We start from the raw sequence: 19,221 nt of genomic DNA, 5'->3' as shown, positions 1-19,221 counted from the left end.
ATAGAAATCATGAGAAATCACTTTTAAGGCACTTATTCACATCAAATACGAGGAATGAATGAACACCACAATGTAAAAGATACAGGTGTCTCTCAGGAGCCAAATCCCCCTTGCCATACTTGATTCAGCCTCATTAACCCTCCATCTTCAAATAAAGGAACCAATCCAGTAGAACACCCCTTTAACGCCAAAATTCCGTTCACCAAACATACCCCTTACCGGGCCCGAACGTCAAACAGGAACAGGAATGATAATTCTCGAGTATACCGGATATCCAGAGTCTCTAATACCCATAGATTTCCCAAGAACAGGCACCCATTGATTGTCAATTTTCTCGACCAAGCCCTTGCTGGCTCGATTCAATTAACTCCCCGTGAGGTTGAGTTCAGATTTAACAGGAAGGTCGTTGGATACACTTCCGAACGACATTATAACAGGCGCAGGTAACAGATTCAAATATATACAGGAAACAAGTCACACAGGCCAGAGAGCGAGTGTGATAAAATACACCCTCGTCTCATACAAAATAAACAGTCGGGAAAGACGTTCAAATAGCAATTTACAAGTACAGATAACCAGTTCAGCAATAATTCAGGGGAGTGGTACACTCACCGGTTCAAATACAGATACTTCAAAAGTTTTCACGCCAAAGTGACTTTAATCGCCAAGAAACCCTAAAAGAACCAAAATAAAACAATTGAAGATTCCACATCCAAAATCGAGTAAACAGAATGCACAAGTGAGACTCGACTACTAGTCGTATGTCTTGCCAAATAATTACTAATGCAAGGGTGCAAAACATGATTTTTGGGAACGAAAAGGTAACATGAACACCTAGGGCTGAAACAACCCAAAAGCCCTTCATTTCTACCAAAAGGCAACTCAAACTTAAAGGAACCAAACGGCCTAGAAAATTGGACAGCATTCCCCCTAAATTTGCTTACTTTTCCAGCCATCATGGCTTCATTTTTCCTCAATCAATCCTAAAGTCACACATAAAATAATTTCATTTCAATAGCCATTCAATAGGCTCAAAGTGATACAAGTACAAATTCAAGCTAGGAAAATGTCCGGAAAGGAAGACAGATTTGACGTTGTTTTGCGTAACGGACACAACTGAGGTTACACTTATTGGATTGGAATGAAATTTATACCGTTTCGAAACTAAAATAAAGGCCTACAACTTTCAAGAAGACCAATCAGTTCAGTTCATAGTGTAGCTAGGTCAAAATTACAATATACGAAACCAGAATCTCACAAACAGGTTAGCTAACCGCACTATGGTTAAACGACACTAACTCAGGCTACCAAAGTCCAATTGATGTGTATCTTATGGCGTTTCGAAATCAAGACATATACCTACATTTCTTATGAAGACCTCCAAAACTAAATCATGCATTTTCAAAGTCAAAAATTGAAATCTCCACGAAGACAGAAAACTATCCGCGAAACAGGGCTTATGGGCAGTCAAGGGTATTTCGGTCATTTCATATACTAAAATGCTCGGATCAAGCTGAAATTTTTCAAAAAACTAGATAACTCAATTACCAATAACTTTCATGTTTTGAGCAAGAGCTGATTCGGCCTCCATCATGGCCTAACAGTTTCGGGCAGAACAGGGTAGGATGAAACCCTAAACTGGAAATTCCGCATAAACTCTGAAATTTTTCATAAACAACCGCAACTAACTTATAAAAGCTTCATTTTACACCATATCAAACCATTATACATGGCCAACCACTAATGATCATATGAAAATAGAAAAATCCCAAAAAAAATAAAAAATTTAGCAATCTCCACTTTAATCCATGAAATCTTCCATAAAATAATCTAGTTAGCTACCATAAGTCACCAATTTACCATGATTAGGACCAAAGATTGAGTTTCCAAGCAAAATACCTTAACTCCTCAAGAAAGGTAGTAGCTTAAGGGTTTCTCCTCCAAAATAACTCCACCAAGACCTTCAAACTCCCTTAGCAAGTCAATTTTGTGGACTAATTCAAGAGTTAATCAGTTGGATTTCAAGATTTAAGTAAGAATGGAAGATGAAAGGTTGAAGCTTTCTTTTCTTTTCTCTCAAGAGAGGTTCGTCCAAGAGAGGGGAAATGAAGATGATTTTTGAGTCAATTTTGGGTTTTAGTAAAGTTGGTGAATAGAGGTCAAAGTCCAAGATGGAATCACATGGTGACACTTGTCACCTTTTTAGTTCAAAACTATCCTTTTGTCTCTCCAAGATTAAACCATCTAAGTAATTTCTAATTATCTCTTAACACCTAGTAAATTGATCCCGGTATACAAAACGTAACATATTCGGTTGAATTTATCACATTTAACACCACTAGCGGGTCCCACATCCAATATACACTTATAATTTCTCATGAACTAACTTATACTAAGAAAATGATTTAAAAACTATATTTACTTATAAAAATCTCTGGAAAATTACGATAATAAAATAAAGTAAGAAAAAAAATGCACGCGGGAAAATAAAATAAATAAGGAAAATTTACGGGTCCTCACACCCTCTTCCTCTTAAAAGAATTTTGTCCTCGAAATTCTCCTCATACAACAATCTATCTAGAGAGAAATCGTAATAATGCTATGACTAAAATGCCATGCTAAGAAAATCTATGAAGAAATAGGGAGAATATACTCAAAATATCAGGTAATAGATCTACTACTTTTATCGAGAATACACTCATTACATAGGGGTTGCATACACATAGGTCCATAAATACAATTATTCCAACTAACACATCACTACTTGCCGACTTTAACTATTACCGCAGTTTCGCCATTCCAAAATTCATTTGTTCTGGGCAATTTCTCACTTGGTGTCCCAGTTTGTCGCATCTAAAGCATGCACCAATTTTCACATAACATATTCCTGTGTGACTTTTGTTATACGTTTCACACTTAGCAACCACACATTTCTTCTTGAAGTATCCATTCTTTTCCTTCTTCCTTCCCTTATCCCCCATAGTAACTCCATTTCCATCCCTCTCTTTACATTTCCCTTTGTGGTCGCGAGCACGTTCTTCACCTCTTTCATCTTTATTACTAAGAATGTCCTGAGAGGCCATTTGACTAGACGAAGGTACTAACTCAAACTTACTTCGTACCTCTTCCAGAATCCCTTCATATTTCTTTTTCAGCTCTATGTTCTTGTGCAGTAGCTCAATTTTCTCCGAATACTCCTGTTTCCGTTGCCCTTCCCAGTGCTCAGCTAATCTCTTTTGGAACTCTACTTCCTTTCGAAGAATCTCTATCTCCTTATACATATCAGCCAAATGTGCCATCTTATCGATTTGTTCGAACTCAAGTGATAGCCTGCCAGGCAAATTAGAGAATCAAAATAAGTAACAAAATACACTTGAGACTTTAACCATATACTGTTAAGTTCCCTCACTCCCAATCCAACCACGAAAAATTAAACTTAGAAACATATAGGTATAGAGGCCAAATCCTTTCTCTCAAATTTTCGTACCTAATTCCAAACTCTCGATCTCGACATAACAATAATCAAGTCAGGTCCATACTTTGACATCAAAGGATAAATATCAAGAAAACATAGGCAAGATTAGTTTATCGAGAGCCAAACTACGGTTATCGAATCTCACAAGAGGAGTGAAAAATACCTCTATGGTAGTAGCTAGACTAACTCAATGTCAAGTAATCACTTATCAATTCCTCACGGTCATAGCAAAAGGGAACAGGTCTTAGGTGCGAATTCCTTTACAATCTAGTCACCCTCTAGAAAACTCGAGCCAGACTAGTACAAGAGTAGTCCATGATAACATTTTTATATCAAACCCCCTCGACCAGTCTAATTACTATGTCCAATGTAAAATCTTCCGTGCCTTGGCCTTTGCCATCCACAGATACCTCAAGTTCAATCAAGATACAGACCCTTATTCTCGCACTCTCCACTATGTGGTACTCAAGTACAAGAATTCACAATAAGATAATTCACAATTCGAGCCAGCTGGTCCCAAGAGTAAATCATCCATATTATAGATTCCTACCCGACATACATATCTATCTTCCTCAAGTTCCATGATAAAGATTTTTACACTTATAACATGCACGGTTCATAACTTATGCTCAAACGAGCACTTAGACACATTCACGAAATCAGGACCATAATACCACTTGATCCAAACTCACTGCACGCAGAGACCACGCGAAGTGGCTCTGATACCACTTGTGATAGCCCCACCTCACCCTAAAGCGAATCAAAGGGGTCGGCGGACCGTCTGTCCAACTCTCGCCGAGACTGCGGATCTGGAATAAATGTAAACCCTACCAACCGCTCAAAAGGATTTCGAGAAGAGAACATTCATAACCCGTTTGAGCCAAATTAAGAGATACAATATATCTTTGGTACTATTTTCCCACAAAACCAAAACAAAATGGAAGTGTCGCTGCCACGTCACAATCCAACCAAGTACAAGTAAACTTTGTTTGACATGAGAGAATATACATTCCCAAATATATGTCACATAAATATGAGAAAACACTTCAAAATATACATAGTAGCAAGTTTACAAACCAAAAAGGAAACATGGTATTAATATACATTTAGGGTTTCCAACTTCCAAGGAGCTATACAAAAAGGGCATTTATACAAGGTCAATTCATTCTTCAAAATGATCATTGGTCCAAAAGATGATTCCTTGTAAGAAAAATAAGAATAACGGGACGGGGTGAGCTAGAAGTTCAATGAGGTATAAAAATTATAAACAATAGAAATTATGAGAAATCACTTTTAAGGCACTTATTCACATCAAATACGAGAAATGAATGAACACCACAATATAAAGGATACAGGTGGCTCTCAGGAGCCAAATCCCCCTTGCCTTACTTGATCCAGTCTCGTTGACCCTCCGTCAACGTTCAAATAAAGGAACCAATCCAGTAGAACACCACTTTAACGCCAAAATCCCGTTCACCAAACATACCCCTTACCGGGCTCGATCGCCAAACAGGAACAGGAATGGTAATACTCGAGTATACCGAAAATCCAGAGTCTCCAATACCCATAGATTCCCCAAGAACAGGCACCCATGGATTGTCAATTTTCTCGACCAAACCCTTGCTGGTTCGATTCAATTAACTCCCCGTGAGGTTGAGTTCAGATTTAATAGGAAGGTCGTTGGATACACTTCCGAACGACATTATAACAGGCGCAGGTAACAGATTCAAGTATATATAGAAAACAAGTCACACAGGCCAGAGAGCGAGTGCGATAAAGTAGACCCTCGTCTCATACAAAATAAGCAGTCGGGAAAGACGTTCAAATAGCAATTTACAAGTACAGATAACCAGTTCAGTAATAATTCAGGGGAGTGGTACACTCACCGGTTTAAATACAGATATTTCAAAAATTTTCACGCCAAAGTGGTTTTAATCGCCAAAAAACCCTAAAAGAACCAAAGTAAAACAATTGAAGGTTCCACATCCAAAATCGAGTAAACAAAATGTACAAGTGAGACTCGACTACTAGTCGTATGTCTCGCCAAATAATTACTAATGCAAGGGTGCAAAACATGATTTTTGGGAACCAAAAGGTAACATGAAGACCTAGGGCTGAAACAACCCAAAAGCCCTTCATTTCTACCAAAAGGCAACTCAAACTTAAAGGAACCAAACGGCTTAGAAAATTAGACAGCATTCCCCCTAAATTTGCTTACTTTTCCAGCCATCATGGCTTCATTTTTCCTCAATCAATCCCAAAGTCACACACAAAATAATTTCATTTCAATAGCTGTTCAATAGGCTCAAAGTGGTACAAGTACATATTCAAGTTAGGAAAATGTCCGGAAAGGAAGACAGATTTGACGTTATTTTACGTAACGAACACAATTGAGGCTACGCTTATCGGATTGGAATGAAATTTATACCGTTTCAAAGCTAAAACAAAGGTCTACAACTTTGATGAAAACCACTCAGTCCAGTTCATAATGTAGCTAGGTCAAAATTACAATATACGAAACCGAATCTCACAAACATGTTAGCTAACCGCACTATGGTTAAACGTCAATAACTCAGGCTATCGAAATCCAATTGAGGTGTATCTTATGGCGTTTCGAAATCAAGATATATACCTACATTTCTTATGAAGACCTCCAAAGCTAAATCATGCATTTTCAGAGTCAAAAATTGAAATCTCCACGAAGACAGAAAACTGTCCATGAAACAGGGCTTATGGGCAGTCAAGGGCATTTCGGTCATTTCACATACTACAGTGCTCGAATCAAACTGAAATTTTGTAGGAAACTAGATAACTTAATTACCAACAACTTTCATGTTTTGAGCAAGAGCTGAGTCGGCCTCCATCATGGCGTAACAGGTTCGGGCAGAACAAGGTAGGATGAAATCCTAAATTGGAAATTCCGTATAAACTCTGAAATTTTCCGCAAACAACCGCAACTAACTTATAAAAGTTTCATTTTACACCATATCAAACCATTATACATGGCCAACCACTAATGATTATATGAAAATAGAAAAATCCCAAAAAAAAATAAAATATTTAGTAATTTCCACTTTAATCCATGAAATCTTTCATAAAATAACCTAGTTAGCTACCATAAGTCACCAATTTACCATGATTAGGACCAAAGGTTGAGTTTCCAAGCAAAATACCTTAACTCCTCAAGAAAGGTAGTAGCTTAAGGGTTCTCCTCCAAAACAACTCCACCAAAACCTTCAAACTCCCTTAGCAAGTCAATTTTGTGGACTAATTCAAGAGTTAATCAGTTGGATTTCAAGATTTAAGCAAGAATGGAAGATGAAAGGTTGAAACTTTCTTTTCTTTTCTCTCAAGAGAGGTTCGGCCAAGAGAGGGGAAATGAAGATGATTTTTGAGTCAATTTTGGGTTTTAGTAAAGTTGGTGAATAGTGGTCAAAGTCCAAGATGGAATCACAAGGTGACACTTGTCACCTTTTTGGTTCAAAGCTATCCTTTTGTCTCTCCAAAATTAAACCATCTAAGTAATCTCTAATTATCTCTTAACACCTAGAATCACATTTATATTTTAATCAAGGTTAATCATACTTAATAACATCCGAACAAATCACACGAAATTCCATAGAATCACATTTCTAGTTCGCCCAAGTCCTTTCTAACCTAGACTCTCATCTCTTTAGTAGCCGGGTACAAGAATCCCAAATAAGATAATTCACAACTCGAGCCGACCGGTCCCAAGCGTAAATCATCTATATTAAAGATTCCTACCCGACATACATATCTATCTTCCTCAAGTTCCATGATAAAGACTTTTACACTTATAACATGCGCGGTTCATAACTTACACCCAAAGAGAACACTTAATCCTTTACACACATTCACTAAAATCAGGACCATAACACCACTTGGTCCAAGCTTACTCTACGCAGAGACCACGTGAAATAGCTCTGATACCAACTGTGATAGCCCCACCTCCCCCCTAAGACGAACCAAAGGGTTCAGCGGACCACCTGCCCAACTCTCGCCAGGACTACGGAGTCGAATCTCCCAAACTCTATAGTACGTGCGATAGGACCCAAAGAAAAACGAACAATCGGAGACTACTAAGGTCAGAACATGCTTACCAAACCATAAAATCATAATATTTCAAATGAATACACTTAATAGACAAGGTTAAACACTTATACATATATTTACATCGGAATCTTGAACAAATTAACTCAACTAAAGTACAAGCCAAAGTATTCATACAATTAAAAATACAATTAGGGTTTCGGTTGCAAAAGAGCTTAACAAAATAATATTTAGACTAGTTCGACCATTTCTTTCAAAAATCATGGATTCAAAGTTTGCCCTGAAAGGAAAACAAAGATAACGAGAAGGGGGTGAGTTTACGCTCAATGAGGTACCAAAATAATAGCAGTCAAGAATCATGGAACATCATGTTCAATTAGTCACATAGGCATATTAAATAGAGAAATGAACAAACACCTAAGGTAGAAAGGATACAGGTGGCTCTCAGGATCCAAAATTCCCATTGCTGTACTTGAACCAAACTCGTTGACTCTCCGTCAACGTATAAAGAACAACCATGTCCGTAGACCCCACATTACACCAAATTCCATCCACCAAACATACCCCTTACCGGGCCCGAACACCTCAACATAAACAGAAGTGGTAATACTTGAGTATACCGAAATCAAGAGTCTCAATACCCAAAAATTCCCAGAAACAGACTACCGTGGTTCGTTATCTAATCGACCATGCCCTTGCCGACTCGACTCGAGTAACTAGCCACAGGATTTGAGCTTAGAGGTCACAGAATGGTCATTGGACTCAACCCTCCAAACGACAACAGATTAAGCACAGATAACAGAGTCAATTGTATACAGTAAATAGACATACAAATACGAGAACGAGTGTGATAAACTATACCCTCGTCTCAAACAGAATAAATGTATTGTACAGTCATTCAAACCACAAATTGCATGTACAGGATCCAAGTTAAGCAACAAATGAGGGGAGTGGTACACTCACCAGTTCAAGTACAGATACTTCAAAAGTTTTCACCCTAAAATAGGGCTTTGATCACCGTGAAACCCTAAGAATAACCAAAGTAAAACAATTGAAATTTCCACATCCAAAACGGAGTAAATGGAATGCTCAAGTGAGGCTCGACCACTAGTCGTATGCCTATATAAATGACTACAAATACAAAGAGATAAAGGTGCGGTTTCGGAGTAAAATGGTAGCAGTTGGATCTACAACATGAACAAACCCCAAAACCTTACATTTCTATCAAAAACCCTACTTGCAATGATTTACTAACTCCAAACTTAAGGTGGAAAATGAGAGTAAGGACAATTGTAGGAAAACAGAATTTTCCAGTTTTGCGCACCACCATTTGAAAAATCATATTTCAAGATTTTTAAATCTAAAATTGATAAATTTAATACTGTCGGAAAATAGACTCAAAGGGGTACAATTTCTCAAAAGACACATTTATAAGATTCAGATCACAAGTCAGTCAAATTCGAGTCTCAAATGGCTGTTTTATCCAGTAAAAGACAGAACAAGTATGCAATTTCAGTCAATTTTGAAAAATCACCATAAATCGCACAGACCGAATCAGAGTTTGAAATTTTCATGGTTTATAGCTTTATGAATCTAGTTTAAAACACAATAAACAGAACTCAATTCCAATATTTCTACCATAAGATATAGCAAATTTCCCATAACCGCTCAAGGGTTCCTACGAAAATTTCAGCAGCACTTCCCTTGTTTTTTGTTTACTTTTCCCACCTAACATCAACACCCAACTCATCTCATCTCAGCCACAATTTCCCATAAAAATCACAAACTATTAAACACACCTAATTAGGGTCACAATACCCTTCAAATACAACCAAATGGAAGCTCAAATTAAAAACCCTAAAGCTGGAATTTTTGGTACCCAAGCTGGAAATTTCTTTAGGCAAGCAAAAGTAGCATACCAAAGCATCATTTCACCCACAACAAAGCTATCAATCCATGGCATATCCTTAAGCATTACCTAAGGACAGAAATTTCACCAAAAATCTGAATTTACCATAACTCTACCTTAAAACGTGAACTTTCTCATAAAACTACCTATTTAACAATTCTAATCCACTAATTAGCAATTAATTGAAGTAAAGAGGAAGTTCTTGGCAAAATACCTTGAAACCCCAAGAAAAGAGATAGCTTAGTGCTTCCCTTTCCAAAACCACTCCACCAACCTCTTTAGTCCTTCCTAACAATGAGTTTTTATGAAGTGATTTGAGATGTTAATGGTTGGAACTCAAGATTTGAGCTTGGATTTGAAGAAATAAGATGAAGGTTTCCTCTCTTTTTCTCTCCTCAATGGCCAGCCAAGGTGAAGAAAAATTGGGAGATTTTTGGTCAATTTTTGCATTTAGTAAAGGTGAAAGAAAGTTTGTCAAAGTCCTACTCCAATCGGGTCGTGACACTTGGCACCTTTTAGGTTTTAAACTTATTTTCTTTCTCCCAATGGTTAATCTATCTAGCTAACCTCTAATTGTCTCCTAGCATCTTGTACAGTAATGTTCCTTTATACAAAACTTCAATTAATCGACAAAAATTTATCGCACTTAGTGCACTAACGGGTCCCACGTCTATAATGCACTTCAAACTTATCATGAACTAACTTATACTAGGAAAATGATTTAAAACCTATACTCACTTATAAAAATCTTTGAAAATTTAATATAGTAAAGTAAAATAAGGAAAATGCATGCGAAAATAAAATAAAAATAACCTAAGGGAATTTTTATGGGTCCTCACACTTTACATCTTAAACATGAAATAGAAATTCCTTCGTGCATTGTAATAAAATTACTATGATGCTTTAAAAACTACATTTAGACAAAAACTTTATGTTTTACTTAAGAAAAAGAATTATTTCTTTTGACAATGGCAATAGGGCTAAATGAGGTTCATCCCCAAAAATTGGATATCCAAATTGCAATGCTCTTGTAAAGCGTGACACTAGCAACAACCAAAAAAAGGTAATTTACGTATAACCTCCCATGATTTCACCTATTGTCACATGACCCCTCTAACGTTCAAAATAGCCTCTTCATCTTCGTATGGTTTTATGTAAAGTGAAAACTTGACAATAAATAACCTATGTAATGTCATTAGTTAAAATGCTAGTAGTACCCTTATTTAAATACTAAATTGAAAAATGGCATAACCACCTTGTATAAAACTATAGGAGGATTATGTGAAAAAATACAAGAATCATAGGGAGATAAAATGAATATTCATGCAAACTATAGGGGATTAAATAGATATTATGATTCTATCGCATACACTTTCGAAGCACATCTAGTCCAGTCATCTGTAACTGATGGTACATTTCATCCATTTTTTATTTATATAAAACCACATGCGGTTATATGACTATTTTAAAATTTTAAGTGTACCACATAACATTATACAAAATCTTGGGAAGTTTTTCATTTTTTAGCCAAGTGGCTTGTAGTCTGTGTTTAAAAACCAAATTTTGATAGATTATTTTGGAACTGCAATTTTTACTAGAGGATAATACAAAAGTAAAATGATTAAACAAGGGCAAATTACACTTTACTCGCCTGTGGTTTAGTATTTTTCTATAGAATCCCCTAAGGTTTCAAAAGCTATATATAATCTCTTCATGGTTTGGATTAAAGTGTCAAAATGACGAAAATGGTCATTTGTAACGGAACTTTTAAAAATGTCGAAATTACCCATATAAATACATGTCACACTAATCCCGTATGGTTTTATGTTTTATCATATAACCCCCTTATGGTTTAATATTTTACCATATAACCCCCTTATGATTTTTAAAATATATACATAACCCCCCCTTGATTAAAAAATAATTTTCAACTTTATATAAGAGTATTTTTGACATTTTAGATGATTCCGTTACGAATGATCATTTTCGTCACTTTGACACTTTAATTCAAACTGTGAGAGGGTTATATATAGTTTTTGAAACCATAGGGGGTCATGTAAAAAATACCAAATCACGGGAGGGTAAAGTGTAATTTGCTCTTAAAACAACCTTCATGTTTGTTTTTCCTTGTCTTATTTTCTGGCTTTACTAATTTTAGTACATTGTTACAACAAAAATTTTACTACATGAGTGTGTCAATAATAGCAAGATAAGAGTTAAATCCTAACTTACGTGCTTAGAAAGATTGAATTTTTCTTCGGACCAATATCCGTCTCTAAACAACGTAATGTATAGATAAAGCAAGAAACCAAAAACGACCAAAAAGAACCTTCCTCTCCCTCAATCCAAAGCATCTCTTTAACTTGGCAATTTTATGTTTATGTGATTTCTTCCTAGGTTGTTTCAAATCATTTCAAAAAAAAAAAAAATTCTGAAACGCAAATCGTGAAACATAATTTCAGCTTGATAGTGTTTAAAAAATATGAACCTGGAAAGGTTTCTTATTCTTTTTTGTGGCGCTTTCCATTGTATGTAAATATACTTAATGAAGTGAAACGAAGAGTAGTTAAAAATCATAATGAGTTTTTATTTCACTAATCAAGCCAGAAACGAATAATTCTTATCCAAATTAAATTTCAATATAAATCTAAATTGCACTCAAATGCCTAGATTGTTTCATCATGACATCAAATCATAAATGAGAAACACGACTGGAGTTTTCAATAGTTTTCCACTGCTTCCGTTCCTTGTGAATGGTTCAGAACAAAAGTGAGTTATCCTTTCAAAGTCAAGTCAAAGTCTCTTTGAGGCTTCAACAATAATGATTGGTCACGCCCAATGTGAAGCACGCTTTAGGTATATGGGCCCATCCTTGTACAGTTTAGGCCCCGTTTGGTAAGTGAATTTTTTGAAAGTTTATCTAAAATTTTACTGTAATTTACTGTAGAAGTTTTTAAAAATTTTTTTGAAGTGTATAGTTTAAAAATTTTGAAAAATTTTTTGAAATTACTGTAGCTAAATTTTTCCCATCCCAGGTTTTGCCCAAAAGGGATCCAAAAAAAAAATTTATTTGCGTTTGTGGACGTTGGATCCTCAATTTCTTGCATGTCTTGAGCCATGGAAAAATCTTCAATCTTTGCAATTGTTTTTTGCTCCATTTTAATTAGCTGTTTTGAAGAGTAATTTTGAAATATTTTACTATAGTAATAGGCATGAAAAATTTTTACTATAAATATTTTTAGAGGTTTTTTTAGAGGTATTTTTGAGAAACATTTTGGGATATTTTTTAAAGTATTTTAAGGATATTTTTTTAAAAAAATTAACACTATCATTCACTACTGTCATCACCTACCTCTCTCATCCTCCTCCTCCCTCTCTTTCTCCCCCTTCTCTTACCTATCTCCCTCACACCCCGCCTCTCCTCTCCCCCCCCCCCGCCCCCCATCTAACCTCGACCAAATCTTGGGGAGGTGGGGAAGAGGTGGGGAAGAGGAGGGGAAGGAGAAGGGAGGAGCGGACGAAGAAGATGGAGGGAGAGAAAAGAGAAGGAATGAGAAGGAAGAGAAAAAGGGATGGAGAGGACGAAGAAAAGCATGATGGTGGTGGTGGTGGGTGATGATGATAGGTGGAAGAAAAAGATGGTGTAAATTTTATCTTTTTAATTTTTTTTATCTATTTGGAGTTCTTTTGATGATATTATATGAATATGATATTTTTGAAATTATTTTTGTTCCTATATTATCGTATCATTGTATATGAAAAATTTGTTTTTCAAAGTTGTTTTTGGTCTTGGAATTTCAGTCACTTTTGTGCTCTTGAATCTTCCTTTTGATCGACTTGACGATGACAGGTTGGTTACTTCACGCGTAAAGATTTCGAAGTGAAGTCTTCGGTCGTTGCTATAGAAAAGACCTCTCGGTCATTATTCTGTACAAAATCCAATAATCCCCGATGTAATATGGGCAAAGATTATAATCTAATTTTAATTTCTACCTTAGGCGATAATTTGCAGAATCAAAGAGTAATCTTATAATAATTAGAGCTAATATGTAGATCACTTGATGTGGTATTCAATTTGGAAATATTTATTTTTTGGATTTGAATTCATTTGACAAAAAACTTTTCAAAACTAAAGCAAAATTATGATATTCCTTTTGTTCATGAAATGAAAGTAATCTTGTTACTTAGAACTTGCAATTACTTACAATGCTTATATGTTGACATTATTATGTGCACAAGTAGTTTGGGCAAGAATTAGTTTTGTTCCTCCAGCATGGGAGTAAGAATAGAAGTTTAAAAGGCTATCAAAAATGTTTAAATTGGATGCAATAATTTACATACGGTTAAGGTAACAAAACTTCCCCCAAGACGCATTTTAGGATAGTTAGTCAAGTGTCTATTAGATTTCTGATTAGATTCTTAAGTCCTTTCTCTTCCCCTTTCATCTTCCTTTCTTTTTTCCTTCCCTTCTTGTAAGATTTGGAGCTTTCGCTTGAGCCAAAAATATTTATAAAAAAAAAAAGAAACTAATTTACTCACTCCTTTTAATCATTTCCAAATATTGTGTTGAATATCCAAAAAAGTGACAACAAATAAGAAAGTAACCAATTAGGACGTGATCAGATCATATTAATTTACAATTAATACGATTTTCTTTGCTAGCATGTAGGAGTTTCCCTGAAGTCTTCTTTTTTTTTTTTTTTTTAATGACGCATATATATTCCATAACCTTTGATGTCTTTCATATATACTTTAAAGTTCCAGTAAGCTCAGCTCAATGACTTGTATAACAATCTTATATGTAGATTTAAATCAACAGAATTATTAAGTTTATTATGTTTAATCGTCTTTTATGTAGGTTGTGTTGATGTATTTACCCTTGAAAATATGCGTCAACATTAGTGACGAATTCAAAAGTTTAGTGGGAACGAATCATCATTGATATTATAGCAAATAAGGCATATTAAAAGCAAAATGAAAGCACAATAAATTATAATTAGAAGCAAGAAATTTTTTTTAAAAAAACAATGTATAAAGAAAAATGTGAAAATTGGACTCTATGCCATTCTATTTACTGTCGGTGCAAGGCATTCAAAATCGTAGTTGAAACTTCTTTAATTTGTACGATAGCTAGAATATATATATATATTTTTTTTGTTTTCTTTGTCTTTGATTTCCTATGTAACATATGCAGTATTACCTTAGTTTCTATTGTAAAATTATAGTTATCAAAGAAACTAAGAGCTGGTTTGTTATAAGAAACTCGAAGAAAATAAAATTTTATATTTTTTATAATTGTTATTCAAAAATAATACTAACTGTATAGTAATGTAGACATGAATGGCATACTTTTATACGGAAACTAATTGTTAGTTCAATATATGGCACTTTATCAAAAGAAATTAAACAAAGTAACAAAAAAAATAATTTTGTTTAGGGGGATAACATAATAAAATTTTAGTTGACAACTAAAATTATAGGGAGAATTTTAAATTTTTTAAAACTTTTGGAGGGCAGCTGCCCTTGCCTGTCCACCCTATGTCCGCCTCTGATAAATTATTTTGATACTACAATTTGTATTAAAGTATAGGTACAAAAGCAGGACAATGAAAACAGGTTTCATGTTCCTTTTTCTCCTTATTTTCTGGCTCTACTAATTTTAGTGCATTGTTACCACAAAAATATTAATCTGAATATATCTCTCATAGCAATATCTGGCTTTGAACAACGTAGTTTACACAAAAACTATAAAAAAATCCAAAAAAAAAAAACAAAAGAAGAACTTTCCTCTCCCCCAATCCCAATTCTCATTTTAACTTGTTAATTTTATGTTTATGTAATTTTCTTCGTAAATTGTTTCAAATCATTTCTGAGGTTAAAATTTCTCAATAATGAAGCCAAAAACGAATAAATTCTTTTCGAAATCAGATTCCAATCTAAATTCTGCTCAGATGTTTAGGCCTACTACATCATCACCTCAAATCATAAATGAGGTACACGACCTGAGTCTTCCATTGTTGACTTGTCAATGTAAACGCAGCAAAAGTGAAATATGCTTTCCAAGCCTGATATAGATAGCCACATCTCCTGTCAAGCTATATCAACTGTGCATTTCTTCCATCCAGCTCTATATATGAATCTGCAACATAGCCGAATGCAACGTATTTCTTCCGACATTTCACATGACCATGGGTGGATCAACCCATTTCTCTGTTTTCTTACTCGTCGCAATAATTTTACTCTGTTCTTCCAGCAAAACTGTAAATGCAACTTGCTATGCAAGTGAGAAACAAGCTCTTATGGACTTCAAGAAAGACTTGGAAGATCCCTATGGCAGACTCTTGTCTTGGATTCACGACGTTGATTGCTGCAAATGGGAAGGAGTTGTTTGTAGCAACCGAAGTGGCCGCGTGATTCAACTTCACCTTCAGAGGCCTGTTCCTGAAATTCATGTCGTTGGTGATGAGGAAGAATCACCATTAAGCGGTAAAATCAGTCATTCGTTACAAAATTTGACTCACTTGCGTTACCTTGATCTAAGTCTAAATGATTTCAGTGGAATTCCAATTCCCAGTTTTTTTGGGTCTCTCAGAAGTCTAAGGTACCTGAATTTATCTGGAGCTGGATTTCAAGGAATGGTTCCCTATCAGCTTGGAAACCTATCAAGTTTACGCACTTTAAGCATAGGAGGCAATCCGTCCGATCTTCAAGTTGATAACCTGCAATGGTTGGTTGGTCTCTCTAATCTGGAGCACCTAGACATGAGTCGCATGAACCTTAGTACGGCGTCTAATTGGCTAGAGGTGATTAACACGATCCCTTCTTTGGTAGAGATACATTTGTCTTTCATGCCAACTTTTCTTCTCTTACTGTCCTAGATCTTTCTCATAATTTTCTTAGACACCTCATCCCTAGATGGATTTTCGGTCTTACTGCCCTTGCTTCTCTTGATTTAGGTGATAACTCGATTGAAGGCCCATTGTCCAGAGGTCTTTGGAACTTGACTTCTCTCAAATACTTAGATCTTTCTTCCAACCATCTGAATGATTCGCTACCAAACGAGCTTATTCATCTTAACAATCTCATTTCTCTCAACCTTCAAGGGAATCACTTGAATGGTCCAATTCCAAGCACAGTTGGCAACTGTACCCAGCTCGAACACCTTTCGCTAAATGATAATGCTCTATCTGGTTCAATTCCATCAAATTTAGGAAAACTATCATCCTTGGTGCACTTGGATGTAGCTGGCAACAAACTCACTGGAACTCTTCCTGAAAGTCTTTGGCAGCTTCCCAAACTTGAAGTGCTTTATATTGCTGATAATTTAATAGAAGGCGTTGTGAGTGAGAGCTACCTAGATAATCTGACAACTTTAACGTATTTTGATGCATCTGGAAACTCCTTGACCTTAAAAGTAAGTGCAAGTTGGACTCCTCGTGCCCAATTTGTAACACTTGGATTGGGCTCATGGAAGCTGGGTCCCCAATTTCCTATATGGATCCGATCACAAAAAATTCTTCAGTATTTGAACTTGTCCTTCGCAGGAATTTCAGATACCATTCCACCTTGGCTATTCAACTCATCATTGGATACCGTATACCTTTCTCACAATCAAATCCATGGTAAGAGTTCAAATATCTCTGAAATTGTTAAAGGTTTATATGTGCATCATAGTCAAACACAACAATCAAAAGGTTTATATGCACACAACAATCAAACACATGCAATTGCCTACACACCCAATTAATTTATCATTGATTGACATATTTAGAACTTAATTTCCAACTATTTATTTTCAGGAGGCATCTCTCACATTTTGTGTGAAGTGAAGAATGAAAATCAAGTTCTTCAATATCTGGATCTTCGGGAGAATTCTTTATCAGGAGAAATTCCTGACTGTTGGATGAATTACCCATTCATGTATCACATCAACCTCAACAGCAATAACTTCACCGGAAGCATTCCAAGGTCATTGTTTCATTTGGAATATCTGGACTATTTAGGCTTGGGTAATAACAGTCTCACTGGTCCGATAACCTTTGACTTTGTAAATCATGAATAAATAAGTGGAGGCATTTGATGTTTGATCCTATGGGTAAAAATAAGATAGACATCAAAAGTGACTTTGTGGGCTGTTGGCTATGTAGAAAATGTTGTAATTTTTAACCGTAATGGATGATGCACCAGTGTTTTGAAGCTATGACTGTTAGATTCCACCTAATGGTCATTGTTGCCTACTTGATAACAATAAGAAATGACGTTTGTACCCCTCCTCTTGATGTAATTATGTAAATGGAAGAAAAGTCAATATTACCTAAAATGCATACCAAACTGTAAACTTGAAATGAACATCTTAGAATTACTAAAGTCAATGAGAAATGAACATCTTAGTATTGGGCCCATGTACTAAAGTGGTCATAAATGTTTTGATCAAAATAAATTTGGTCACCAAAATTTCTCCTTCTTCTTCAAATTTAGGACAATAGATGAAAATTCAATAATTCTCATAGTCAAAATCAATTTATCTTTAACCAACATTTTTGACTTTGCATTTTTGTCCCCATTATATATTTAGACTGAGAAGGCAGAGGATGTGCTCAATTTTTCCATTTTATGGAGATATTATTATATGAACAGAAAACTCACACAATTTACTCACATTTGTGTCATTTGCATTATGATTATCTACCACACTCCTAATTTGCAATATATGGGTCCCATTTCTACAAGTTTTGCTTACACAACCAATCCAAGAAATAGATTCCAAAAAATGATAAAGAAAATATCTTAGAATTAGAATTCAATCATTTTCTTACAAGTGCAATTCAATCATTCAAAAGGAAGAAAATCCCTCGTCTCCCTTAACAAAATTTTACAACGGAATAATAACCAAGAAAACTATTTTTCAAAAAGAAAAAGAATAAAAAAAAGCGTAAAAAATTAGCCGTTACGAGAAAACGTCAACCAAACCCCACCGCCGCAGCTCTTTTAACGTTCAAAATGTTTTTTGGATTCTTATGAAAACTCAGACAAACTCTCACATTTATAAACATCTCTTCACACAATTTTTTTCTGCATCAATCCAATCTATCTGTCACTTTCTCTCTCTAAACAAGAATCAATACAATAATTCATTATCATCAGAAGAAGCGGGCAGCCCTTTAATCCTCACTAGCCTCTTCTTCTTCTTTGACGAGGTTTCTCGAAATTCCGGTTTGATTTGTTCAGAATTTTTGGAACCCTTTATATTGATTCTTGTTTAAACGTTGAGAGGTTGAATTTTTTGAGGGGTGAAAAGTAAGGAATCAAGGAAGAAGGGATGACTACCACAATGAACAGCGAAAGCAGCAATAACAGCAACACCCCGGCGGCTGGTCCGGTGATGACGTCATCCAAGCAGCCAGTGCAATCTGCAAAGAACGTTGATACTCAATCTGTTCTCAAGAGGTACATTTTTTAAAAATAAATTTTAGGGTTTTTATTTTTTGAATACGTGTGTAAAGAAATTTTGAATTCTTGATTTGGGATATTAGGGTTTTGATCCCCTTTGTTTCTCTTAGAGTTAATTTAGGGGACTTGGTGTCTGAATTTGTGGTTTTTGTTTCGAATTGATTTCTGGACACGGGTATTAGGTGACAGAAATAAAACGGTTGACATATTTCTAAATGTGTTTTCTTGGTCCTATGTGAGTCTATTAATTTAGCTTGCGTTATTTGGAGGATTTTTACTTTCTAATGTCTGATTTTGATTTAGCTAAGATCCTCAA

At 35.4% G+C, this 19,221-nt stretch overlaps 1 protein-coding gene and 1 long non-coding RNA gene across 4 annotated transcripts in view; both read left to right on the top strand.

Moving 5' to 3' along the window:
- The first annotated feature begins 15,581 nt into the window (after nt 1-15,581).
- Nucleotides 15,582-17,651, top strand: LOC113720313 (receptor-like protein EIX1). 3 transcript variants are annotated; one of them, XR_011827392.1, is made up of 4 exons: nt 15,582-15,941; nt 16,030-16,258; nt 16,412-17,077; nt 17,255-17,651. XR_011827392.1 is itself a non-coding variant. In XM_072073089.1 (3 exons), exons 1-3 carry the CDS (start codon nt 15,638-15,640, stop codon nt 17,282-17,284), a joined length of 729 nt encoding a protein of 242 aa, XP_071929190.1. In that variant the 5' UTR covers nt 15,582-15,637; the 3' UTR covers nt 17,285-17,651. The 3 variants fall into 3 exon arrangements, 1 of the variants encoding a protein (XP_071929190.1); XR_011827341.1 differs by having other exon boundaries at nt 15,582-16,258; XM_072073089.1 differs by having other exon boundaries at nt 15,582-16,258; nt 17,000-17,077.
- A 483-nt stretch (nt 17,652-18,134) lies between these two features.
- LOC140023474 (uncharacterized) overlaps nt 18,135-19,221 on the top strand; it is a 1,623-nt gene continuing 536 nt past the window's right edge. Inside the window, exon 1 of the long non-coding RNA XR_011827493.1 lies at nt 18,135-18,902. This is a non-coding gene — a long non-coding RNA (uncharacterized lncRNA). The remainder of the gene's footprint in view (nt 18,903-19,221) is intronic.

Source organism: Coffea arabica, chromosome 1c (genome assembly GCF_036785885.1).
Source record: "Coffea arabica cultivar ET-39 chromosome 1c, Coffea Arabica ET-39 HiFi, whole genome shotgun sequence".
Lineage (NCBI taxonomy): Eukaryota > Viridiplantae > Streptophyta > Magnoliopsida > Gentianales > Rubiaceae > Coffea > Coffea arabica.
Note: the sequence above shows the minus strand (reverse complement) of the source record. Positions and strands in the feature narration are given on the sequence as shown.